The 27787-nt window shown below is 39.0% G+C and overlaps 1 protein-coding gene across 3 annotated transcripts; it reads left to right on the forward strand.

The window, feature by feature from the left end:
* Positions 1–42: 42 nt before the first annotated feature.
* Positions 43–27787, forward strand: LOC6575537. Of its 3 annotated transcripts, XM_032728096.2 has the most exons (12): positions 43–515; positions 4311–4483; positions 5710–6091; positions 6308–6649; positions 10189–10568; positions 19753–19831; positions 20984–21087; positions 21152–21289; positions 21355–21579; positions 21659–21865; positions 22446–22656; positions 22717–27787. In XM_032728096.2, exons 1-12 carry the CDS (start codon positions 388–390, stop codon positions 25169–25171), a joined length of 4824 nt encoding a protein of 1607 aa, XP_032583987.1. In that variant the 5' UTR covers positions 43–387; the 3' UTR covers positions 25172–27787. The 3 variants fall into 3 exon arrangements, with proteins under 3 accessions (XP_032583987.1, XP_015023556.1, XP_002001546.2); XM_015168070.3 differs by lacking the exons at positions 43–515; positions 4311–4483; positions 5710–6091; positions 6308–6649; positions 10189–10568 and adding exons at positions 12866–13487; positions 18205–18425; positions 19104–19634; XM_002001510.4 differs by lacking the exons at positions 43–515; positions 4311–4483; positions 5710–6091; positions 6308–6649; positions 10189–10568 and adding exons at positions 16690–17705; positions 19104–19634.

The raw sequence follows: 27787 nt of genomic DNA on the forward strand, positions 1-27787 counted from the left end.
CGTATGTATTTATAAATGTACTCCTACGCCCGACAAAACACAAAGCATAAGACAACAGTACAAATAATAATAAAAATAAAGTGTAGCATTAAAGCGAAAATAGCAAGAGCAAGAATGACAACCCAAAGCACGCACAAGGAGCGAGCTAAAAGGCAAAATTAAACAACGACTACAACAACAACGACGGCGCTTAGTGCATACAAATGTCAGCCAGGTTAACACTGACTACATTGCCGGCAGAAATAGAGGGTAGAGAGCATTATGCTTGCAACGTCAACCCGCTGCTACCTGCTGTATGAGCGCGTTGCGTCCATTGCCATTTCAATTTAAATACAGCGAAACAGCAACAGCTACCCTAACAGCGACAGCAGCTATTTAAGCCACACCATGGAGGACGTTAGCGGAACAACTCCAACAGCAAAAAAGAGTACATTGTCAGTAGATCGTGCCGCATTTCTTCTGCTGCGCGTGAAAAAGGCATTCAAGAAAAAAAGACAGCAACGCAAGGACCGACAGTAAGTTAAAACCATCCGTTTGCCACGCCTTTCTTCACATTCCATCGTCCCACACATTCTTCTCCTTTAATGTTTAAGCTTTCGAATTGGTTTTTCATGTTCTGTTTTGTCTGAATAGCATTTTTCGCAGTACTTTTTTGCTTTGGCCTTTTCGTTTTTTTTTTTAAACTTGTTTTAACTTAACAAGGATTTCCCTATTAGGCCGCCGTAAATCCAAGTGTATTGAATTTTTTCTTTTTATTTAAGCCGTATGACTGAACTTACAACTGTCGACTCAAAACTCAAAGATATACGAATATCCAGTAATTAAATATAATTATTAAATTATTAAAACAAATGTTTAGCTGCCGATTTACATAAATATGCCCCCTGGACAAACCAGTGTTGGGCAGGGTAGCTCCCAAGGTAGTTCCCAATCAAGATTAATTAAGGTAAATTTGGGTACCTTTATTGCCATTTCAACGGGTTTTGGCACGCCAATCAGCATCATATCATCTTGAGGCAGCCTTTGGCTACCACTTAAAATAGCGTCCTTCCATAGCTGTTAAAAACGGCTTTCTGCTAGTGGCGTTCTCGCTCAAAATGTTTGTTAAGCAGATTGTGGTAAATGCGATGGAAACTTTATGGACTTGCAATAACACAGGGGCAGTTGCTGCAGCATGAGCGTGCGCTGCGTTACTCAAGTCCATATACTAGCACACACATCTACACACCATATGATCTTATGACTTTGCACTTATACACATGTGGATATTTTAATACAACACTGTTGAAATGAAGAAAAATGAAGACTTCACAAAAAGACCATTGGAGCAACCGGTATACAATATATTATCAGTATCTTATATATATAGCTTTTATTCGATTTCTGATTTCACTTCGCTTAAAAGTTTGCTGTAAAGCGAATTTTATTTTCCTCACTGCTTCTTCGTAATGAATATGCTTTTTGTGTTGGGGTATTTACATGCTTGGCAATTTTGTAGCTTTTTCTAGAGCTGAAGTGAGAGAAGAACGAGTTTGAGAGTGGTGGGTAAGGAGTGAGAGATGGAGGATGGGGAGCAGACTGTAAAAAATTACTGCAGTCGAAGAAAAACTCAATTAGGCACAAGGAAAAGCAAGAAAATGTGGAGCTTATGCAGCGACTGAGCATGACGCTTGTTAAAATAATAAAATTTTTGACAAACTCATTAAAGTGGAACGTTTCCGATCTTGCCTGCATCTACACCCAAAAGCTCTTTCTTAAAAGACGCGACTTGTATTCATTATAGAACTTAAACACATTTTAACCTCAAAATGGGGATGGAGTTTGTGAGTTAATACTCTTTAGTTGTATATATGTTCCTAAGACATGTCATTTACTACAGCCGTGTTTATTAAAAATTGATATAATTTACCTTTATATATATTATACATTACAATATATTTTTGAAATATTTGTTTTATTTTTATTTGTTAAATTAATAAATCTCGATAAACGTATTTTCAGCTTCCAGTTTTTAGCCGATCATAGAATGTTATGAGAATTCAAATTAGTATATATATTCTGATTATACTTTGATTAACTGGAGGACTTACTTAGAAGGTACATATTACCTATTCGAGCAAAATTGACTTTTTTTAGCGCAGCATTTTTGGTTTTTCATGCTGCCGCTAAGGCAGCTCTTCTTGATTTGATTACATGGGGAGCATTTGTTCTAATTATGTACGCGCATGTAAACACAGCTTCAAATGCAATTACGCAACCACCAACACACACCCACATCGACAGAGAGCGACACACTCGCAGGGGATAGATTGTTGAGCACACAATGCGTATGCGTAATTGGGCATGCGAGACATAACCTTCACCCTTCTTGTAACTTGCTTATTTGAAATGTGTGTGATTATATGTTTGCCTTTATATGTACATGTGAGTTTATACTAGAAAAAGTTATATTCCATTCGAAAAACGTCTGGGTAACAAACAACAAAAATTGTCTGAATGCTGGAATCTATGATATGAGATATGGGAATTCCCGAATTCTATTCATATCAGTTTATTAATGGTATTATGTTGAATACTGGAACTTCGTTTCGAGCCTAAGACTTACTTTGAACTATGGTTCAGTTTACTTTACAAACCACTAAAATTACCACGAATCAGTCGCCTATACTCCTCCCCACACAAAATTCCTTTTTTACCCACATATATGATATCTAATAGTTTGTCACGTTCTATTCAAAGTATTTTTAAGTAAAATATTTCTAATACTAAATGGTGCCAAGTGCCACGTTGTTATGTTTGTGAGTCAATTATGTAGATCCGTTTTAAGTTATGCGCGGGCGGTGACTGCCGAAGAAATTTTTTTGGAAGGGTTGGATAAGAGAAAAGGCTGAAGAGAGGCGATGGTGTATACTTTTAGCCAGCTGGAAAAGCCACAGCAATTGAGCTTACTTTCAAGAAACAGGCGGCCCGACAGCTTAACGCCTTTTAAGTTATTTTACGTCCTGAGGCCTGCTGAGCTCTGTAGGAATACGCGTTTAGCTTGTTTTGCGCTAAAAACTCTTTGCTCCTAAAATCCGTTACAGCTCCATAAATAACAGAAAGGTTACGGTAAAGACGAATAATGAATATTTTCTTAATGATAACTAAGAGTAAATTCGTGCGCTATACCATCTTGACTCATTGAGCGTGAAGGGCTTGCTTAAGATTCTATGTACACATCGTGTGCTATACCTACATGTGGAAATAATATTGGCACAATAAAGCGGTGACTCCAAAGCCAGCCTGATATTTTAGGCACTGTGCGAACTTCTGTGAACAATATGTGTTGTGTGTGTGCGTGTTTATGTAATGTTAGTGTGTGTGTGACAGCAGTTATTTGACATTTTTGTTTCCGCTACTGCTGTGACAAGGACGAACACAAATTGCGAAAAAGTCGACGAAAAGCACAAATGTGACTGTAACTCTTTGCACAGCGCCCGCGGGGATAAAATTGGGTTGAGAGTGTTTTAAGGGACTCTGACAGGCGAACTTACTGCAGTAGAGCTGTTGCCTCTCCAAGGCGCCACTGTAAGCCGTGCAGCTACCTCAAGCTCGCGGGTGGTCAAATTTGCTGTCTCTTTTTCATTTCTTGTCTCACTCCGGAATGATGCTGCTTGTTTGTATGAAGAATGCTATTGAAGCTATTGCAATATCGAAATATTATATATACGTAGGCTAATTAATAATGCATGATGTAAATAAGAGCTAATTCATTTTGCTGGTAGTCGAGGGCATGTTAGTAATTATAGCATGCATGCATTTCCCATACAACTCAAAGGCAGTGTCAGAGATAGAGGCAAAGCCAGCACCACCACCATAAATTCAATCATACGTCAAGTTGAGCAATTCGTGAATGGGTTGACAGCGTACAGCTGTTAGAAGGAGACTGACGGCCTTATGGTGCTGACAGATTCGCACATTTGGTATGCATGTAAACGTTTCAAATGGGAATTCAATATGGGAGGCGGAAAAAGGATTAAAAAATCAGATTTTATTGTACACAATCAAATGTAACTCGAAGCTGGCAAACATTTCCCTCATCTTACTTTTCTGCAAGCATCATGCAAATGCAACGGAAATAAAAAACAGCAGATGGCCCAGCCCACCCCAAGTAATTGCATCTTCTTTCTGCTGCTTTAATTGGCATCAATAAATATTTGCATTGAGTTATTTTTTATTTCACTCTCTCACAATCATTCACACTCTCTTCCTCTCTGCCTCTATTCTCTCTCTCAATCTATTTCTATCTCTCTATCCCTCTCTCTTTGCAGGGCACAGCAGAGTGGCAGCGGGTGCATGGTCTTGGGTAGCAATGGACAACAGTCGCGCGGCGGCAGTCGCAAATTCCCGCCGCCATTGTTACGGTCACGCACCCTGCCCGCCATTATTGTACCAGGGCTTCCGGTTGTCTCACTGCACAGAGATAAGCAACCATTTCACTTGGGTGTGTAATCAATTTAAAACTTATAGAGAAATAGTTATAAGCAAATTCCACAAGGCAGCTTTTTGTCTTAACATAATATACCTCTAAACAAGTAAGAAGACTAGTCGAGACTGCTCGACTAGGAGATACACTGAACCCTCTAATCTGATATTCTAATCAGTCTGCACTTCTTTTCGACACACATACATACACACGCACGTATTAGAACGCGCTCTGCTAACTGCGCAGTAAGTAGCGACTGCGCTTGGGCTGCGCTGTAGTGTGGGTAACATTATAAAAATTTATTTGTTCAATAATTTAATTTCTAGACGTACAATCTTAATGAAACATTCAGGGCGTAATCATATGATGAAAATGTATGTACATTCCAAAGCACACGTCTCTAGTACTTGAAATACGGGGGTAAATTACAACAAAATTCGAAATTATATAAAATGCATATAAGTCTACATTTAAAATTTGCAGCTCTAGCTCTTAAGGTGTAGGAAATATAATTAAATATCTAGCTTTCGATACGGTTTTTATCGATAATAAAATATCGGGAGTAGTTATCGATATATAAAGAAAAACTTGATATGCGCGTGATATACACGGACCTAGGAAAAAAAATTTCAAGTCTCTAGCTCTTATATCTTCTGAGATCGACGCGTTCATACATACGGACGGACGGACCGACGGACGGACAGACAGACGGACAAGGCCAAATCGACTCAGCTCGTCGCCCTGATCAAGAATATATATACGCCTCCTTCTGCCTGTTACATACTTTTAACAAAACCATTATACCCTGATTTCCCATTTTCAATGGGTTCAGGGTATAAAAATTATTGTAAATCTACACTGACGTCAATCCACAATACAACTAGAATTGAATATTAGAAACACTTAAGCCAGTTGTTTAATACCATAAGTGTGGGCATAAAAGTATGCCATGGATTTTTGCTCATTAGATGCTTCTTGAGGGCGCAATATCGGGGACCATATATTCAAGAAGCTAAAACAGCGCTCTTGGATAACACACAAACATTTTGGGTGTGTGGTTACGAGCCAAAAACGTTTTCATTTGTGAGAAAATTAATTCAATCACCTTATCAAGCTTTCAATTTTGAATTTTAATTCAATAACATTTGAGCGCAACGTAATTGCAGCAAACACACACACACCACTCATGCATAATGAAACAGTCATAAATAATATTTGTTATATTTCGAAATCTGTATCCATAGATTGTAAAAGTCGCAATGGCAGCGCGAGTGGTCATCGTTGGTCTTTGCTCACACGCGGTGCGTGTGGTGGAACTAGTGGAGCTGGTGCTGGTGGTGCAGCTGCTTGTGGTGGCAGCCATAACAACAACAATACTAATTTAAGCAACAACAATAACAACACGCTAATGGTGAAGTCATTGAATTTACCAAAAGATGATTGCAGTCTGATTTATCGGAGGAAATCGTCGGGCAGCTCGCCCCACGCTCATGCCGCACATGCGGCTATACAACAGCATGTGGCACAACAACATTTGCATCTCTATCAGCAACATATTCCTGATAGTTCGACTTATCAGTTATCCGATGATTTTGAATGTCATGCGGATGGGTCGCTTCTGCTTCGGTGAGTTAAGACTAAAATAAATGTGAAGCCAAGATTTTTAAACAGAAAGAATCATCATGGGAGTACATCGGTAGCTCCCCAGTGATTAAAAAGGAGTACTGAAATGATACATCCTTATCTGGAGACTTCCGTTCAGCGACTATACAAGTCACTCAATTTTTTTCCTGTGAACTTTAACTGTGTTCTGTAATTATTTCACTTGATTCTTTACCACAGGATACCCTCGCCGCATTCCGCGGCACCATTACGCGGCTATCCGTATCGTCTGGGTGGGAAGAAGCGTGCCACAGCATGCTCAGAGGCAACAACACCTATGGCTAGAGAGCACCATCATCTGCACGATTTTTCCACGGCCGAGAGCAGCGGCTCGGGTGCGCATACGACCTTCACACGGTTGGCCAAATTGCTGCATCAATCAAGATCCACTCTATTGCCACAGCCGCCGATGTTGCACGGCGACAATTTCGGTATCGAAGCGGGACCAGGAACACAACAGGCGAACAGCAAATCTGTATTGGGCCTCGGCGAGGATGCACCGCGTCGTTTGTCGTGGGAAAGGTTCGTATACAATTTACATGGCACTTGCAGCATGCAGGGCGCTATCTATCCACCCAGCTGTTAGCCATTAGCTCTGTCAGCGTGTCAGCTTACCTTCCCTTGGCTTTGGCAATTAATTAATTTCATTTCTGGCGACAAAGTTGCTCCATATTTTAGCCGGGGCTTACACTGGTGGCAGCTACGTTGCGTGCAACGTGCACGTGTGTGTCCACTTAATTGCTGGCTGCATGCGAATACGTGAGATTGGTACACCGGCATCCGATGACGCTACATACTCGAGTGCCCCGCATTTATCTTCATTTAATTTGCCTCTTTCCCCCCCTACAACAAATTTAGACACATGCCTAGCTTGCCCAACTTGACCATCTCAGGATTCACAGAGCTAGTGCGACTGAATTTTTAGTCAGATAAAATAAATGAAATTAATTAACTGAATTATTCTTTCTTCGACTTGTGAAGTAATGAATTTGGTTATCAAATTGCGATTATTTTTACATGCGAATCAGTTCCTGCTTTGCATGTATAGTAGCTGATGACCCAGCACCAACACAATTTATCTCTATATTATATTTAGAAGCGCGCCGCTAAACTTGCCTTCACAGCCAGTTCATCTACAACTAAACCACAAGAGGGGACGAGAAGTTTGACTCTTGAAGGACTTTGTCGTTTTTAAGGCACAAAACAGGAGCAGAAGAGGGAAGAAAGATGGATGGCTGCTCTGGGTTTAATTTGCGTGCGCGCCATTTTAGTTTAGTTTACGCTTTGTTTGTTAGGAGATTTCCCATTAAATATATTTGCTGGAAAAGGGTAGAAAAAGTTGTCAAAAATAGAGCATCTATAAATATATAAATCAAATAATAAAATAATGTATATATATATATATGTATATATATATTATATTTTTCAATTTATGTTAGTACATGCCTTACACATTTTAGCTTTCGCTTCGTAGTAGGGTACCAGAGCTATATATTTAGGTAGAGGGTCGCTCTTCCGAGCTCAATGTAATAAATTTGTTGTTGATTGTTTTTGCTGTGTTTGCTGCTAAATTTAGACAAAGTTTCTGCGCTTGCAAGGAGAAAACAAAACACAGTAGAAATAAAAAGAATTTAGTTGGCTGCAAGCAAAAGATATAAAAGTTGAGCAGTATTTCGCCTGACCCAGACGCTTTTAATTGTGAGTGCATTATTCATAAGCCACAAAGCTAACAACAAATTTCTTAAATACAAACTATGAAAGCAGTCCGAAAAGAAGAATGAGCCTAGCGGCACTTAAAATACTCTAAAAGGCGGATGTGTTTTGCATATATGATTTATGGAATCGATCCAATCGACTAAGTAAAGATATCATTGTATAATCAATTTATAAGATCAGTTTTAAATCTATTATAATCCACGTTGTATTGTGCATATGTTTTCACACGGCAAAGAGCAAGCGAGTCCAGCCAATAAAACTGTGTCTACTACAACTCGGAGGTTAGTGTAACCAGTCTCTATACGCCGACAGCCAAAGCATTCGTGCAAACTTCAGTTTTGTGCAATTGTGGGCTGCTGTTGCCAAACAGACGAACAAACTGAAAGACAGGTCAGTATAGAGAAAAATTGCGTATACGGCATGTGTTATACAAAAATCAGTCTGACAACGAATGACCATGGCCATAACAATGGCTCAATGCCAGCGTAAGCGAGCTACGTAGCTTGCGCCCTTTGACTTGCATTCAAAAGATTATCTGTCATGTTAGGCTCGTTTTATAGAGGCACAACTACAACCAGTGCGAATACTATAGGATATTCGCTTGAATTCGTCCACATAACATAGGACGAGACAATAATGTAACATGTTACGAAAATGAATAAATTTTGTAAACTTATGAGCGAGGCAGTAAGTAAGCGTATGCTTACCACTGAAAAGTGACATTATTGACGAGTGGGAGTGTAGCTGTGTATGCGCATGCTTATAATTGAGAATTGACTCATTTGTTCTCGTAGGTTAGCAGTTAATAAAAACGGGCGTTTGAGTTTCTGGCAAGGCTCAAACGGATTTATTCAAAGTAACGGTAAATTAAAGAAGAGCTCTAGATATTTCTATTTGTCAACTATTTACTTTTAGTTTTTACAGGTCCACCAGTAAATTATCATCTTTCGCTCTCTTTGCTCTTTTGCTCACACTGTTAATAATTATTGTACATTCATTGGCCGTTCATAAAACAATCGTTCATTTGAAGGTATTCCTCTAAGGGCGAACCATATAATTTTTTAATGTTTCCGTCTGTCTTTATCATTTAAAAGTATTTCCCAGCTAATATATCTAAAATATTTAAATTTGGAGCATAAACTTGTATGTATACACATACCGTCAATTTTTATACTCATTCACGAAAGTGAATTATTATACTCATTCACGAAAGTGAATTATTGTACTCATTCACGAAAGTGAATTAGTATATTGGTTTTGTGCAATGTCCGTCTTGCTGTCTGTCCGTATGAACGCAGTTTATTTCGGCGCTATAGAAGCTAGAGACTTGAAATTTGAAACACATACTCGTGTATATCTATATAAATTTATAAAGTGTTAAAATTTTCCTGATCCGCCCACTAGGAGCATGGCAAATCGGAAAATGCACTTTCCGATATGCCAGAAATCATATTAGTTGAAGAGCTAGAAATCTGGAATGTAAATCCGCGTCGACCACCCAAGATCACGAGCTATAGCAGATATACCTACGCCTATTGGGGCGTGGCAAATCGGATAAATCTGTATCTCTAATAGTTTTACAGCTAGAATACTGAAATTTTACACGTAGGCTAATGTTATGATTCTATAAAGTCTAAGTCCTGAAGATATAGTGATTGTTTAAATTCTGCTAAATTTTGTGTATATACTCGGGCTGACCACCCAAGACCAAAAAGCTTTGTCGGATATATGTCCGCCCGCAGAGAGCGTGGCCAACCGCAAAACCACCATATAATCACGTCCGTCTACAAAATAAATTATTCACGTGCTTATACGTACGTGTGGATGCATGTGTATGTATGTGTGCATAAAAGAAGTGCAGAATGATTGGAATATCAGCTTGGCGGGTTCAGGGTATCTCCCAGTCGAGCAGTCTCAACTGTAGGCTCCTTACTTGTTAGTGCTTAAATCTTTTAGATGAGTACGTTACGAAAGGCGGATCACAAAATTTACACGTTTATCTGTAGCATGAAGTTTCTGATCCTCGTTTTAAAAATAGCTACACGTCCAAAAAACGTTACTATATATTCTTTTAATACTACGCCAATTTCCAGCAAAAGCTTCAACAGATGTTGCAGCTGAGGCAGGCACATACCTTTAACTATGAAAACTTTGTGTTGTATTATGTTAATGATAATGCTAATGGTAACTAGGGCGGGACACTGACCGTGAAACTTGGCACAACCTGAGCAAATTGTATCTAATACGCCGTGTAGCTAAAGTAATTGCAAATAGTTTACAACTTGCAAAAGCAACAGATATTCGTCCCAGTCTTTGACAGTTGCCTCAATCTCCCTCTATTATAGGCGTAAGGACAGCAGTGCGTTACAGCGCTCGGCCAGCATTGATTCGTTTGCGGAAATTGTGTTTAACGACCTGCCACGGCCATCGCTGGATGTACCACGCAGTGTGGTCGCCACGCCAACACCCTTCAGTAAGCGTCCATCGGCAAGTAGCCTGTATTCAACATGCAGTAGCATTGCGGCCGCTACGGCCGCCTCCGCACAGGTGCATGCTCAGCTGAATGTTAATTATGGCGACCTAACAGCATATTCGCATCAGCATCAACTTGCACAGCATCCAGGTAACTGCAGCAGCGGTAGCAGCAGCACCGCCAACAGCCGGCGCGAGAGCATGTTGAGTCCCTCGTCAACGCGACGCAACAAGCAATCTCGCATTATAAATGGTAAGTGAAGGAGGTGAAAAGAAAGAGCAAAGAAAGTGTAAATAGAGCGAGCACAGCTTGAGCGGGACACTTGCTGGATATCAAGCTAAACTACTAGCAGCAGTTAAGTCACATTAGGTTGATAGTATCTGATGCAGAAGTAGCAGTAGCTCACGGCATTCGACAACGAAGCTGGCAGCCTATTTGAAATTCAAGTGCGTATTTAAGCACAAGCTGCTTAAACTTCTGAAATAGCTTAAAAGCGATATTCAGAAAATTAAGTGACAAGAGAAGTAACTCTCAATAGAGCATAAAGATTGCAAAAGGAATTGTAATGAACCAAAAAGAAATCAAAATGCACAAAAAACAGCAACACTTGCACACAAAGAACTAATACGTATGTATGTTTATGTTTTTACGTTATTCATATTTTTATACCCTGAACCCATTTTCAATGGGAAATCAGGGTATAATGGTTTTGTTAAATGTATGTAACAGGCAGAAGGAGGCGTGGCAGACCCCATAAAGTATGTTTGAACGCGTCGATCTCAGAAGATATAAGAGTTAGAGGTTTGCAATTTTTTCTCCTAGGTCCGTGTATAGCACACGCATATCGCGTTTTGCTTTAAATATCGATAACTTAACCCCGTTATTTTGTTATCGATTAAAAACATTATCGAAAACCAGTAATAAATTTATATCTCCTACATCTTTAAAGCTAGAGTCTCCAAATTTTTTTTGTAGACTTATATGCATTCTATACAATATCGATTTTTGTCAAAATTTACCCCCCACCTCTAATTCACCCCCTCACCCTCACATTTGTAAAAGGCGTATTTCAAATACTAGATAGTCCATCCACAAGAAAAGTTATTAAACAATAAACTTCCCATAGTAAGCCAACACTGCAGCCAATGCGTGTTTAGGCTTGGGTGCTTGTGTGCGTGTATGTATATGTGTATGTGTGTGTATGCGTGTGTGTGCGTGTGTTTTGTGTAAGCAGAAAGACGCGAAAAATGGTTGAAATAGCTATTGCTCGAAGGGTTCAGGGGATCTCGTAGTTGAGCAGTCTCGACTAGAGCTTTCTTACTTGTTCTCTTAGTGTTCAATAATTCATATCATTACATTCAAGCTTATTCCACTCCTCCACTCTTACGCTGATAGCGATTTGCTTTAGGCTTATCAACGACTTCCGCAAAAAATGGTTTTGATTGCAATATTTTCCCTTTGTATATTTATTTTGTTTTGAAGGCTAGCTCTGCCGCTTTGGTATCGAAAGCTCGTTTGATCCGCTGCTATCAGAGAAAAATATAATAAGCTTAAGAGCAACGATCGTCAGCATTTTTTGCTCACTGCACAGCACTTCGAAATGGCAACTGCGACATCAACGTTATTGTCAGCTGAGAGCGTCAACTGAGAATTGTGAGCGAAGCGCTGACCAATACGACGCTCAGTCGTCCAAGACGTTGACGCTCTGGCGCTATCTCAGTCGCCGTCGCTGCGACTTCGGTTTCAGTTGGCTAACGACTTCTCTTGGAAGCGCAGCGCGCGGTGCGCCGTCTTCGGGTCGAAATTACAATAGCAACAAATAAAAACTAAATCCATTTGAAAATTCAAATTGTGTTAAACACGCTGTGCAGTGTAAGGTGATCTGCAAAAATTGTTAGACGTGAGTCAGGCCCTTGATTAATAACATTTTTAGCTAAATAAAAAGTCGCTTAAAAAAGAAAAAGAAATTATAAAAAACCCTACGCGTATTCGCGCATTTATTTCTGCTTCGTTGTGTTTGTGTGAGTATCTCCAACTACCTGTTTGCAGACGCGCATTTGTGATCGTATATGTGTGTGCTATAAGTCAGGTAGAGATAGAGAGAGAGAGAGAGAATGAAAAAGAGCACGCAGCAACTAAGTTACTTGCAGACGCTATAGAGAGCGCTGTTAAAAAAGAGAGTGTTACTGAAATGCTGAGAGTGAAATTAAACGAATGATCGTCGTGCATTCGTTATTATTGAAGTTGGTTGTGTCAAAAACTGAACGTGCCGCTTTCGTTTTAAAAAGAAACGTTGAGCCAACAGCCTACAACAACAAACACCCGCGGGACTACATAAATTAACTACCGCCTGCTGTCTCTGCTGCTGCTCTGCTTCTGCTACTGGCGCTAGCTGCAAATGCAATGTTAATTTAAAATTAGGTGCCAGAAAAACAACAGTATAAGCACCTCACTTAACTGTAATTGCGTTTCGTGTCCAATTGTTATTATTTACGGAGCTTGAGTAAAATGTACAATGTTCACAACTGCAACTGCAGCGAAAGTGAACTTTTGCTTCTTTATTTTTTTTATCTTTTGTTTAGTAACTTTTTTGTTTTTCCATTGTGTGAGACATAAACTTGGCGCAACTAATTTACTCGCGGCTCTCTCACGCGACTGGCACGGGCAACAACACCAGCGGAAACATTAAGAGATGCGCCGCATCATCATCGGCTTCCCAAACAGCGATTTTCTTTAATGTTTAATGAAATTATTCGCAAAGATAAAGCAACGTTACGAAGTGGACACCGAAATTGTAACATTTATAATCAGTAAAGAAAATGAAAAAGCATTGTGCATATAATTACCGACAAAGAGAGTTTTTCGAATATGTGATAATGTTATAGTACAACAATTGAAACTAGTGAATGATCTAAGTGACTTACTACAGAAAAGACAACGTAGCAATTCTCAAGGGATTCCATATAGTGGCATCTGTTTCTCTCACCACATGCACATATACATACATGTACTTATAGCTGTAAAAATCTTTGCGCGTTGCTCACCGTGTTTTTTCGCTTTTCTTGATGTGCTGCGTGGTTGTTGTTTTTGCAGCAGTTTTACAGCCATCGCGTCTTCGGTTTTATTAAAGGTGTTTGTGTTGCAATTTGAAGTACGTCGCACGATGAACAGGTAAGCAAAACAGGCACACACAGATACACACACAGGCTGTGTTCAGCTTTCTGGCTAAAATATGCAACGCTATGAAAAAGTTGAACTATTGCTAAATTTGTATGACTCTGCTGCAAGTCGCTTTCGCAGATGCGTTTTTTACCCCCAACCAGTTTATTCACATTTCCACTAAACCGATCGATATTTTGTTAGCAAATTACTGTCTATCTCAACATCCTTTGAACTTACTACCCTTGGCCACATTCCATAGGGCTTTCAGGAGAACCATTAGCAGTGTAGTTTTGCAAAACGATTCCAAAACAAAAACATTCCAAAACGGACTGAATTTTAAACGAAGCTATTGCTAAAAAAAAACCTGCGTGATAAAAATGGCCTTTTTTTAACGTATTTATCATGTAAATTTTTTTTTAATACGGTTTCTTAAAATGAATGCCACTGCAATGAAAAATTCAATCAGTCATTCGTTGACAAATGGGTATACTGAAAAGTGTATAAATTGTACTAGTTTTTAAATCAGTTACCAATAAAATACTATCATAATGAAATGCATTAGCGAGTCTATGCACTTAGTTACTAGCTGCCTCGTTTTTCAGTTTTTTCTTCCATGGCTTCATTTATCCATTGAGGTTTGAACTTATCATATTGCCGAATAGCATTATATTAAGCACCCACATGGTAGGCTTTTTATTTACACACACAATTTCGTGTGCACATGCACACACAAATTTGGGAGAATGTACAATAGTCATATGTATGTCAAAAAGTAGCACACACAAAATTAACTTCGGCTTTGCAAATAATGGTCGCAAAGGTCAAGGAACAAGCCACAAATATTTTCTTCCCCGTTCACTTTCGCCCTTTTATTGCGCCATTCTAACTGATTCCACGTTTGGAACTATTCTGCTAGCATACTGAATTCTTCCATATTCCCTCTTATAAACATTTCAATTAGAATCAAATTGGCATCCCAGGAAGCCACAAAGAAACTTTTTACAAATCGGCTGCTAGTTGTATCATTTTTAATGTCAGCCTATTGGCACAGGATGGCTAGGTGGTAGACATATTGATGTTGGAATTAGATTACAGGCAAACGCAAAAAAAGGATGAAATAAAACTTTTAATAACACACATTAAAACCCTTTCCAGTAGAATCCGGTTATAGCGACACTTAAGGGACCGTCGATTTTACGTCGCTATACCCGGGGAACGCTTTAACAAGAAAGAGTAAAAAAAAAAATTTTTTTTTCTTTTTTTTTTACGGTTTCATGTTCGTAATAACTTTTACTATAAAACAATTTAAATTTTTAATCAAAACAACCATTTTTTTTAAACTTCTTTCAATAACATGGTTTAAAAACATTTTTGTGACGTCGGCATTGTACTTTGTCTCTCTCCCTCTCTCTGTCTTAGCAGCATTTGTGGCGTTGCTACGCACACAAGCAAGGGTACTGATCACTGATCAATACATACATGTTACATTTCTAACAGAGTCTTTTTATGCTGAAATTTGTTGTCATTATTTCGCGATTTTTTGTATCATGTCGTAATAACCGGTGATTGACTCAAAAATATGAAAAAAATCGTCGGCATAAGCGGATTGTCGTTAAAAGCGGAGACGTACTAAGCGGAGGCTCTTTCATATAAGTTTGTATGGGGACCAACCAAGACATCGAATTTTCGTCGACATAACCGGTTGGACGCTTTAAGCGGAGTCGTTATAACCGGATTCTACTGTATATGTATATATAACCATATATATAACTAGAAGGAACAATACATATACATGCATACACACAGACAAACATAGGCACGCACGCAAATACACGCATGGGATGCAGTGTGGGCTGGCTACGGGAATTTATTTGTTAATTAACTTTTCCCATTTTGAATGGGTTCAGGGTATAAAAAGGACGCTACAATAATTTGCATTTCTGATTAATATGAATACAGAAGTTTCTTGATTTGACAGAATTGAACAAATAGAATGGACTCAACCAAGATAGCGATAAATAAAATAGCATAACTGCAGTCAATAAAACCTCAGTCAAGGGACAAGCCAAACTCAAATTTATTATATCGCAATCTCTGCCCCCACTTCCTTAAATAACTCAGTTTTATATATACACATATACATATAGATATATACATATTTATATTTATAATGTCGGGTTACTTAAATTCAATTGGCGTTTCCGCTAAAGTTCACACAAGACAGAGCTCGTGGAGGGGTTCCGCACTTACAATGCGGTTTCATATTGGACAGACATAAAATATGCTTTTAGCTCTTGAAGTAGCAATAGGGTGACCCACAGAGACATTTTGAACACTGTTAAGCAATTTCTTCAGAAGTCTACAGTGAATTTTCAAAAACTGCCTTTTTATTAAGGAAGCGACATATTTATTTAAATGAAATCGTCTTGGACTTAATGTATTTTATAATTGGCAATTATGGCAGAATACATTTCCACATAAATGCATAAAACATATCAGAGGATAGGATACAGGGAAGAGTGAGGGTCTAAAGAGTTCTGGAAATTATCCCTATCTTATCAACAATGTTGTCTGCTGTTAAGTGGATTACGTTATTTTTCTGGGAGAGCGAAAAAACTGGCCTTTATGCTGACTATGTACTCTGATTTATGTCGAGCAACGCCAATTTTGCGATGTGTGCATTTTAAACTAGGCAACGATATGCAGTTGAGCCACAGGATACCCCGGGAACACTAAGGATTCATGTGAACCAACATGTATTTAGTGTAGATACCAAAAAGCTTTAATTTAAGCTTTAAAGTTTAAGAACTTTAAAATTTATAGTAACTAACTTCGTATATTTTCGAAAATAATAATAACGATAGGCAATCACAAACAAAAGATCAGGGATTTCTTTGAAAAGACACATGCCCCGCCGCAGGTACAATTATGAATACTTCCCTCTAATATAAATGTGTTTTCAGTGGTTCAAAGAACTATATTTTTAAGGCGGATATTCGCGACTACTATCAATAAGTTTATTTTAAATGTTAAAAAGATCTGCTTGCCATTCGTATTTTATGAATATTTAAATGATAGATGTATTTCGAATATCTTTTACACTTTTCTTCGCTTCGATAAAAATGTTAACTGTTTGTGAACAATTATATAAGCCAACTTTCAAAAAAAAAAAAAAAAAACCCGTGGATCAGTCGGAGATCAACACATCAATATTTCCAAGACAATTCAGCTGAACTCATATAGGGGTTAGGCAGAGGGAATAATAGAGAGGGGAATAGAATAAGAGAGGCATGCAGAGAGTAAAGCGAACTACCTAACTACATATATATATATCAACCCCGATGTATAATAACATCGTTGTGTACAACTCACTACCTAAGTGAATGAGAGAGGGACAAGGACAGTGAAAAAAGGAAATATATGTATACGTGGATATGAGAAAGAGATAACAATATCTAAACGTGGAGTAAAATGAAATCAAATCGAAAAATATCTCAGTTTTCATTTTGTAACCGCGACGAACGCTACAGAATCTCGTGTAACTGACGAAAAAGTAATATTGAAATTGTTTAATTTGTATACGATGAAATAAAAACTTAAAAGAGAAGTGGTAAGGAATGGAACGACGGCGTGCAATGAGCTCCTATGCCAAACTTAAAGAGCAGCAGCGGCAAAATAAACAGGAACAACTAGAAGAAAACGACAGAGAGCATGATGAAAATCCTGATCAACAGTCAGCATTGCGTCGCTCGCATTCGGTGCGCGCCTCGTTGCGACGCCTCAAAAGCAAGCTGCAAAGCCCAGCCCTACCGCTACAATCACCTTTTAAACTTCGCCCGCATTTGCATCGGCGAAGTCGCAGCTGCAGAACCGTCAGCAAATCGAAGGCAGTCCAAGCTCTGTCCATGTGGCATGAAATTGACAAAGTTGCTGTGCTGACCAAAAGCAAAAACAAAACCATGTTGCAAGAGCGTTTACATGAGGATGACGTTCTAGGCATTAACCACCTCATGTCCACACTGCCTGTTGGCGCAGCACTCCCTCGCAAAGTCTGCAAACTGCTGCAAATACCTGAGAGCTACTCAGAAGCCACAAGTGATACGGCGGAGAAATCTCACTCAGATCCAGTACAGACCGAGCTCACGTGCTACGCCTCACAGGGCATCTATGGAACTACACGGATGCGCACGGCTACAATCCGAAAGCCGATGCCTCACCTAAACATTCGTAGGTGTCTAACTTTAGGCTGTGAATATTCATAAGTGAGAAGGAGGGAAGTGGGAAAGGATAAGTCTTCTTTTTAATTTGAAAAAAAAAAAATATATAAAAAAAATAAAAAGTTACCTTTAATATTTATAGTTTTCCAGTGAATATTGTTGCTGTGATAATCATTGAGAATATACTAAACCATATTACTTGTTTCTCAGCTGTATAAAGAGAAGTGTTGTATATTTACTATATATATGTATATGTATATATATATAAATTACATTCAGATAACTAGTCTCAAATAGCTTTGTATGACTGTACTCAATATTGAGTATAGCCAACGTATACATGTATATATGTATGAATTATGTGGCTTGAAAGGGCATTATTAATGCTATTGAATCCATCTGGACTAAGGCTGCTCCCAAATGGTCATAATAGAGAAACGTCGTGTTACAATTACATAATTAAGTTTTAAATAAAAACAATTTTGTGGATGTGTTGTCTGATGTTGCAGATGCCACCAAAGCCACAATGATAGCGACTTCAATGATAATAACCACGTCCCCCAGAAGCTTCAGATGGGCAGCTGTTTGCGTTCGCCTGCGCATTTCATACGCCAAAAATCGTTTCACACGCTCAACGAGCTCACCAAGTTTTGCCAGCTTAAAACGCCGACTGCGACGGCAGTAGCGACATCGACGTGCATAGCACAACGCGGTCATTCTGCCAACGATGGTAAGCAAGTAGCACCGGCGATTCACTCAGCCCACCCACATATATAACAGCTCACCCACATATATAGCAGTATATGGCTATATACAAAATCGTATACTACGGAATAACAGTACATCTATGTAAATCCGTCCAGTCTCTTTGTAGATTATGTCACATACTTTTCTCAAACAGTTCAAGTCTTATATATAATTTTATGGGGTTTTTATTGAGTGGGTCGTTGGGTGGCTACCGGTGGTTGCTTGGGTGATACTTACGCTGCTTGACGGCCAAGGCGATCTAATCCAGCGATGCTTGAGTACATGCAACACACACATACATATACATAACACAATCTCAAACACTCGCACATCTAGAACACATTCTCATACACATAAATATATACAGAGTGCTGAAAAAAATTATTAAAATTGCCTACTAGTCATTCAACAAAATAAATAAAAACGAAGGCAAATATTTCGGTTTAATAATTCATCAATGAAAATTGCGTTCAAAACAGACATTTGTATTTATATATATCACTCACATTGGTTTGGATTATTTACATTTATATATATTCATTTATTTAAGCATAATTTCTAATTAGTCTTTCATTTCACAATTGATAAGATGTTCATTTAATTTGAAATTTATAATTTTTATTCTAAACCCCAATCTTCAATTCTTAATTTGTGCACATAGACAACATTTTGCAAAACTCTAGTGAGGAAGGGGCTGTTAAACTACGCTTGAAGCAGTCCTTTGATTGTCAGGTTAACAATAATCAGGACAGCTATCACGTCTGTCATCCTACCGCCAGTTTTCGTTGGTCGGAGCAACTTAACCATCATGGAACTGTAGCCAAACTCCGAACCGCCATTACATGTCACGGCCAAGATCTGCGCGAAATGGAATTCCTGCTGCCTCAACAGCAGCAGCAGTCTCAACCACAGTCCAGTCCACAGCTGATCATCTCTCGTCACTCCCAGAAGAGTGTGACGAGTGCGAAGCTCCGGGACCAGCACGATGAGGATCAGAGACAAGACATTGATGAGAACTCCTCAACAAATGGACAACAGCAACAGTTATCAATACATCGGCTTCCTGTACAGCTGCGCAATAAAATTGCTGGCAATACACCACATCCACGTGTCAGCAAAATGTCTAAGAAACAAGTGAAGCTTGCCCAGGCACAGCTAGACAAGCTCACTCAAAGCAATCTTCATTTGCACGGTAAACACATTTCTGCTCTGCTCGCTCTTTGCACTCCCAACTAATTTCTAGCTCAAATACGAAGACTCTTAGCTTGTTGCATATCCAACATAATTATTCACACTTTGATTTTTGACAGCTCTCATCTCAGCGGTGGAGCATGGACATTTGGAGAAAGCACGAACCATACTAGAATCCACCGATGTAGATGTCAATAGGTATGTCCGGAAAAAAATATGAAGATGGATAGCAAAAGCGGGATGTAATTGAGTTGGTCAACAATGACCTGTCAAAGTTATCTTTTCTGAAACGCAGCTTAAGATTATATATGTAAATCAGTAAATACAAATCAATTAACACTGATTTTTAACCTGCTCAGTAGGACCTGAGCTAGTAACTCTTGTCCTTCTTTAAGAATATATTTTAGAACTCCAATCTTTAGGAAGAAGTACATTCTTGGTTTTCATTATATTCTTCCCTTTTTTTTGCTCTGTTCTTCCTTAGACGACCATTATTCTTTTTTTTTTTATACCCTGAACCCATTGAAAATGGGAAATCAGGGTATAATGGTTTTGTTAAAAGTATGTAACAGGCGGAAGGAGGCGTGGCAGACCCCACAAAGTATATATATTCATGATCAGGGCGACGAGCTGAGTCGATTTGGCCCTGTCCGTCTGTCTGTCCGTCCGTCCGTCCGTCCGTATGTATGAACGCGTCGATATCAGAAGATATAAGAACTAGAGACTTGAAATTTTTTTTCCTAGGTCCCTGAACCCATTGAAAATGGGAAATCAGGGTATAATGGTTTTGTTAAAAGTATGTAACAGGTGGAAGGAGGCGTGGCAGACCCCACAAAGTATATATATTCTTGATCAGGGCGTCGAGCTGAGTCGATTTGGCCCTGTCCGTCTGTCTGTCCGTCCGTTCGTATGTATGAACGCGTCGATCTCAGAAGATATAAGAGCTAGAGACTTGAAATTTTTTTTCCTAGGTCCGTGTATATCACGCGCATATCAAGTTTTTCTCTATATATCGATAACTACTCCCGATATTTTATTATTACGCACTAAAAGTTTCATTAAGATTGTACGTCTAGAAATTAAATTATTCAACAAAGAAATTCTTATAATGTTGCCCACACTACAGCGCAGCCCAAGCGCAGTCGCTGCTTACTGCGCAGTAAGCAGAGCGCGTTCTAATACATGCGTGTGTATGTGTGTCGAAAAGAAATGCAGACTGATTAGAATATCAGATTAGAGGGTTCAGGGTATCTCCCAGTCGAGCAGTCTCGACTAGAGTCTTTTTACTTGTTTTCTTATTTTTTTTTTTTTTTTCAAATAATCAATGTATATTATATCCCTACCCCACAGCATCAATATAGATGGCCTCTCAGCACTCGATGTGGCAGTCCTCAGCAACAATCGCTCCATGACCAAGATGCTGCTGCAGCATGGCGCTCTAGATGGCTCACAATGTAAGATGAGATAAACTAAGCATATTTATTATTGACCAACCTGTTCCTATTATAACATGAACAGTTTCCGTGGATAGCATTGGCACCAAGCTGAACGGCCTGCTTAAAGACGCGGAGTCTCGTATTCATGATCTCAGTGGACCAGATGGTCTTTGTACACCCGGTTTTAGCTCGCGCCCTTCCATATCTAGCATTATAATTGGTAATTATAGCCTACTTTCGACGCCAGCCTTAATTATTTTACTTTAATTTTGGCTTTGACTTCAGGCAATACGGGCTCCTCAGTCACCGGATGTACGGGCAACGAGGTGGATAAACAGATTGGCATTTGGGAACGTAAGGTCAAGGGACTACGTCGCTTGCTGCTCGGCTGGGACCAGGCCCGACCACCAGATGCTCCTGCCTCAGTTGTTGTCGATGTTACCGGTGACAATTCCATCAGCTTGCAAATACTCGAGCCCTACGAGGGAGCCATAGCTACCAAATTTAAAGGTAAGCAACAAAAGGTCCACAGGGGGCTTTATCTTAGATTTAATTTTGATCCCCATTTATTCGTTCGTTATTCAACCAGTTCAATGGTCAACCCGTGCCGACTTTAGTAACATTGTTGGCGAGCGCGAGCTTCTCGAGTGGATTAGCTTTCACGGCACCATGGGCGCTCACTGCCCCATAACAGGACTTACCCAAGGACGTCGCTACTTTCTACGTGGTGCCTGCGGTAATGTCAAGGGTTGGGGTAATTACCGTAATTCGGTGCCTGCAAGCGTTGTGCCGTCAAGTGAGTATCAATCTTATTACATATTCTTAGTATCAAAATAATACACATCATATAGAAGTTCTTAGATAAAATCGTTCGTTAACCCAAGCGCAAATTTTGGAGCTAAATTTCATGCAAGAAACGCTAAACGGTCATTGGACAGCACTATAATGGGTATTTGGGGTTTCCCCTATTTTGTTGTTAAGCACAGATTGAACATTTTATGAAACACTGATCATTGAAACATTAAGGGAAACTTACTTTCCCAAAAATATCTGTTCGTTATGCAAAATATTCCGTATCCGAGGAGCTTGATAACCGAGGGTCCATTTTATACTATTGTTTTTGTTTATTGTGAACCGATTAACATTGACAAACCAGGATAAAATAGTTTTGTGAACATGGTTTGAAATAAAAATAACAAGTAAGAAAGCTTTAGTCGAGACTGCTATTTAAAAAATTATTCGCTCCTTTCTGCTTACACAAGAAACACAGGTATACCCACGCACACATAAACACGCATTGGCTGAAGTTTGGACTTACTATGGGAATCTAATCTCTAATCTCTTTCTTAATTACATGCTTATTATCTTTCGAATAGCATGGCGTGACCTGGAAAATCGGGAGAATCGATTTTATGGTCGACAATGCATGCTAGACAATCTGTTTACGGCTGTGCGCTTAGCTCGGCCTGCAGATGTGTCTGAACTTACCCTGGATCCCAGCAACGTGCAACGACGCAATCCCAAAAAGAAAACTACTATTAAGCAACTATTCTCTGTCACCTCTAAGTTTCAAAAGACGTTGCGACGGTAAGATAACACGCATCTGTAATACCAGGAGCACCTAACTAACTTTAATATATTTAATAGTGGCATCTACTTCTCGTGCATCGTTCACTGTGATGACAAAGTGCTAGTCACCAGCGAGGATTTTCCGCCTGTTATCGAAATCGATGAGTCTTATCCGAGTGCCCTACACATGGACTACTACTGGCTGATGAAGGTCGCGTGCACATGGGAGGATGTGAAGTCCCTTCGTACAGACATGGAACGGAATCTCAGTTCACCCGTGCACTTTCGCACTAAGCTGCTGTCAGCCGTTTGTCAGATGCAATCTGCGCTAGGAATTACGGATCTCGGCCAATTGTATTATAAACCCCTTCGAGACACACAGGGCACAGTGGTGCTCACCTGCATACAGTCGGTGAAGAGTCAGAAGGCTGTATCTATTATAAATTCACGCTGGCTACCCGTTAGCAAGTTGCAAAAAAAACTGGGCGCTTTGCATGAGGATTACACAATTAATGAGCTGCTTATATCAAGCATTGGGGAGCAGATAGATTATCAACAGGCAGCGCTACAACGACTTGACCCAGGCCTCTATTTGGGCTATCTGAAGATGCAATGCTCAATGGATCAGATACAGGTGGTTGTGCCGGTGAAGACGCCCAATGTACTGCCCCATTGCAAGGTGCGCGAGAATAGCCACGTTACCGCCGAGGAGTGGCAAGTATTGCATCGCATTAAAAATAGTAAATCAGTTCGACTACATCTCGACTTCAGTGCACCTAGCGATAGGAATGGCAATGGCGATGACCAAGCCAACGAGGTGCAGTGTCTTTTCCTACACGATCTCAGCACAGCAGTGCATAAGCTGCTGGATGGTATGAGCATTAAGCCAACGGAAGCTGCAACGCATCGCCTCTACGATGTGGAAATAATCGAGCTTAGTCGCGACATTAGCTTTCTTATTGTCTGCCCCTCGGTGGAGGCATCTTGCGCCGTACCCGGTCAATCGGAGTTGCTCTTACAGCGCAATGAGTTCGTCAGCCTTAGCATCCAGGCCTTCGAGATGATCCATTTACGTACCTATCAGCCGGCCATAGTGCAGAAATATGCGCGACTCTCCTGCATCCTGGAGCTGGATACTGCCCTGGCCACCCATTCGCATCGCGAGGCCTTCTCTAGCAGTGAATTGCAGGCGGCCAAGGAGCGACTAGCAACACTGCAGGACCTCAGCTCAAACCTCTCGCTCGTATGGAAAAGCGTGCGCTGGTTAATGGATGTGGTTGCATATGCTCGAAATAAGCATGCTCAGCCAGCGTTAGCTATGCGTGAAATACTGAAGTTTGTCGAGGAGCAGGATAAGCACTTGTTGCAACTACCGCTTCGCGACTCCAGATGCAGCAAGACAGGTCGCGGGAGCTGGCCAGGTCCAGGTGTTAATGAGGATGGTGACAAGCCAAACAGCAATCCAGAGCATTCCAAGTCCGAAACGAATCTGGGGCAGAACGCACTGACACCCACCTCCGCACAGGCTACATCTCTCGAGGCAGCTGACAAGCAGCCATTAAATGAACAGCAGCAACAACAGCAGTCACAGTTGCTCCAGGTAGGAGTCAGCGAATATACTGCTTCAACCTGTTCAGATGTTTCGCTACGTAAGAACAGCGGCGACTCTGTGAGCTCCGCGTATACGGCACGTAGCTCTGCCTCCGATGGCAGTAACTGTGTGTTTGCTTTGCCCCCTTCGCGCTCCGATGATACGCTGGCGGATGCACTTCGTCATTCACAAGCAGCTGCAGCGGCACAGCGTAAGCGCACCAGTTCCCACATTGGACCCCTTCCCACACCCCTCATCACGGTGCACTGCTCCAGCTCAGTGCCGTATCTAGCGGGAAGTATCTCTGCCTTTTCTGGAGATTTGGAACACAAGGCGCTGAAGCCGTCAGGCGCGGAGTACAGGCTGAAGGCTGCATCCAGTGTCAATTTGCGTGAGAGTGCACTCTATTTGAAAAGCTCTCTATCTGCCCTTCAACCAGATTTGAAGCTTCTAAGCAGCAATGAATTAAATTCCATAGCTCCCAGCACCTCGAAAGCATCCTCAATCAAAAGTCTGACCCATCAAAGCAGCGAGGAGGATACCGCCAGCTGTTCCAGCTTAAACGCCGAGCAGGCAGTCGGTACTACAGGTGCGGGCATCATTCAGGTGTATACCGCCTACAACACAGGATTGGCCAGCGGAACAAGCCTCAAGCTTCATGTAACGCCGAAGACAACAGCTAGAGAGGTGATCAATCTGGTTGTCAAGCAGCTTAACATGGCCGCCGTGCTAAAGGGAAGTAAAGGACCCATTTATAATACTGATATGCTCGATAACTTCTGCCTTGTAGCAGTTATTGGTGCTCGAGAGCGATGCCTTCGTGATGACTTTAAGCCTCTCCAGCTGCAGAGTCCCTGGAAGAAGGGTCGCTTATATGTGAGACAAAAGCATGAGCTACTCGCAGCCATTGAGCACTCTAATCGTAAATCCCACTTGATTTAAGAGCTAAAAAAGCGACCGTAGAAGAGTAACTGTCCACCAAAAGTGCGAGCTTGATATACCTTCAAGTTTGTATATAAAATTTATATGTATGTATATGCTATGATCAGTTATAGACACTACAATTATACGTCTACGACTAATGCAAGCATATTACCACAATATCGTTTGCACAGTGTTTAATTTGATTTTTCCATAGATTGAATAGAAAGGAATAATTTAAAAATATATAGCTTCGTGGCTCAATATATAACACTCCTTATCCTTACTAAACTAATAATAAACTATTACCCAAAAATAACATTACGCTACAATGCTAACAATGCGAAAATCAAAAAACTATTTTAAAATACTACTTTCTATCTACTTCTATCTTTGAATGAAGAATGCGTTACAAGGAATATTTCCTATTGAATCACAGGATTCAAGAACTCAATCTTCGATTAAAAACAAAAGCAATTGGCTCGTTGTAGATTATTTTAACACAGTTAGCTAACAGATATTGGTATACCGACCAAAATGTGTACTTGTACACCGCCAATTTACCCACATGAGTATTATTGTTGGCTTTTTGATTTGGTGTTTGCTTTAATGGGTGCTCACTGTGCCCAAACAAGTTTGACGACCAATTCCCCAAATTAGACTGAATCACCTACATATGTATGCTAAATGAGAAAAAAAGATAAGATAGATACATATGGATATTTCTACAGGAAATCTGAAGCATGTCAACCCTTTAGTTTTTTGTAATTATCTTGAAAACGCACCAAATAATGTGCTAAACAAATGCCAACATTACTATTTTTTTTATTTTGAATAATAATGACTTTTATAGTTTTTGATTAGCAATATATTTAGTAAATTTTCAAGATAATTAAAAAAAAAAAAAAAAAAAAAAAAAAAACAAGGGACTCGCACGCTTCAAAGAATAGAATTTTCTGGAGAAATGCCCATATGTATATGTATATCTAAGAAACTGTAATAAAATGGTATTATATAATAAGCAGCTTAACACAGACAGCCACGTACACGTATTCACACATAAATATGTAAATAAAGCGTAAAAATTGTTGTTAGTTGTGTTAGAACTACTTTAAATATAAGTGAAACAGATTACACCAATATTATACATATACATAATATAATGAATTTTTGTAGCTTAGCAAACTAAATGTTTTGATTGTATTTTTGTGGCAATTTTTAGGAGCACACATTTTTTTAATATATAAATCTAAATGTTGAAGGAAGCAAAAATAATTTTTAAAAATATTAACAAATATATATACCATAAAATTATAGACTCCCTCAATGTGCGTATTGTATGTGTTAAATAATTATTATAAGTCATTTCCAATTTGAATTAAATAATATTAATATAACATTAAGATTACTTTATAGATTGTAAAGCTGGTAAACGCAAATATATATTTTTTAGTGTATTTCAGAAAAAGATAATTGAAGAGATATTAGCAATGGCATTTTTGTGTTTATAAAATGAAAGTTAAAATAAACAGGTTTAAGTTCTGTTGTCCTATGTTACTTTTCATGCCCGTGGTATGTGTTTATAAACAAGAGTATTATAATTACATAAATATATGTTATTCAAATATTCTAGGTGTGAGTGTATTAGCTCATTCTATTTACTCTAGATTTAAATACACTCACATATCCAAATTGTCCAACATTATTATAGCTAGAAGTGCTATACATACATACGGAATAAATTCTAAAACAAGAGTCCATTATAATGTAATAGTATACATACGTATATATGTACATACATATATATCTCGTTATAAAAATATAGATATGATAATTTTGAATCACTTAAGATGAGACCAACAAGAACAAAACAAAGAGAGAAATATGTACATTTTTTGTAAATATTTATTAAACATTTTTTGATAAACTTTTTATTTTTGGATGAACCAAAAAGTCCCAAATCAACGAACATGACTTGAAATTGAAATCCCAAATGCCCAACGCTCCATAAGAGTAAAAATAAAAAGATATTACAACGAATTGTGTTAGCTAAAATTAATTGTATTTGTTATTTAGTCAAGAATTGAAGTACTTCAACAAAAATGAATATAAAAACCGCCGTCCGTTCCCCAAAAGATTGTTTACAGAGTGGAATAACTGTTTATGACGCAATCTAATTGTAAATTGATTAAGGTTTTAAATGTCGGATATGATTATGTAGCACATATGCTTATATTTATATAAAAATATATTATATACATAAACAAAAATAAATATATAACATATCTAGTGTTCAGTAAACGTTTAATAGAATTGCTAAATAAAAACAGCCTAGCAAAAGGTCTTATCAAATAAAACTCTATATGAAATGATGTTATAAAATTAAAAAAGACTAAAAAAAAAAATGTATATATTCTATACTACTCCGTGTATATTTTTGGTGTCCGTTAACTATATACAATATAATTTTTAATAAAAAATTCAGACATATTGAACAAATAAATGTACTAGAAGAACCTAAGAAGAGTAGTGTAAAGGCGAGGAAGACGATGAAGACAAATTCTTCAATTAATTTAAATAAAGACTTCACAAATGTTAATGGTGTTATTAAATTATTATGTATTAAAATTAAAATAA

This window comes from Drosophila mojavensis, unplaced genomic scaffold, assembly GCF_018153725.1.
Source record: "Drosophila mojavensis isolate 15081-1352.22 unplaced genomic scaffold, ASM1815372v1 contig_231, whole genome shotgun sequence".
Classification (NCBI taxonomy): Eukaryota; Metazoa; Arthropoda; class Insecta; order Diptera; family Drosophilidae; genus Drosophila; species Drosophila mojavensis.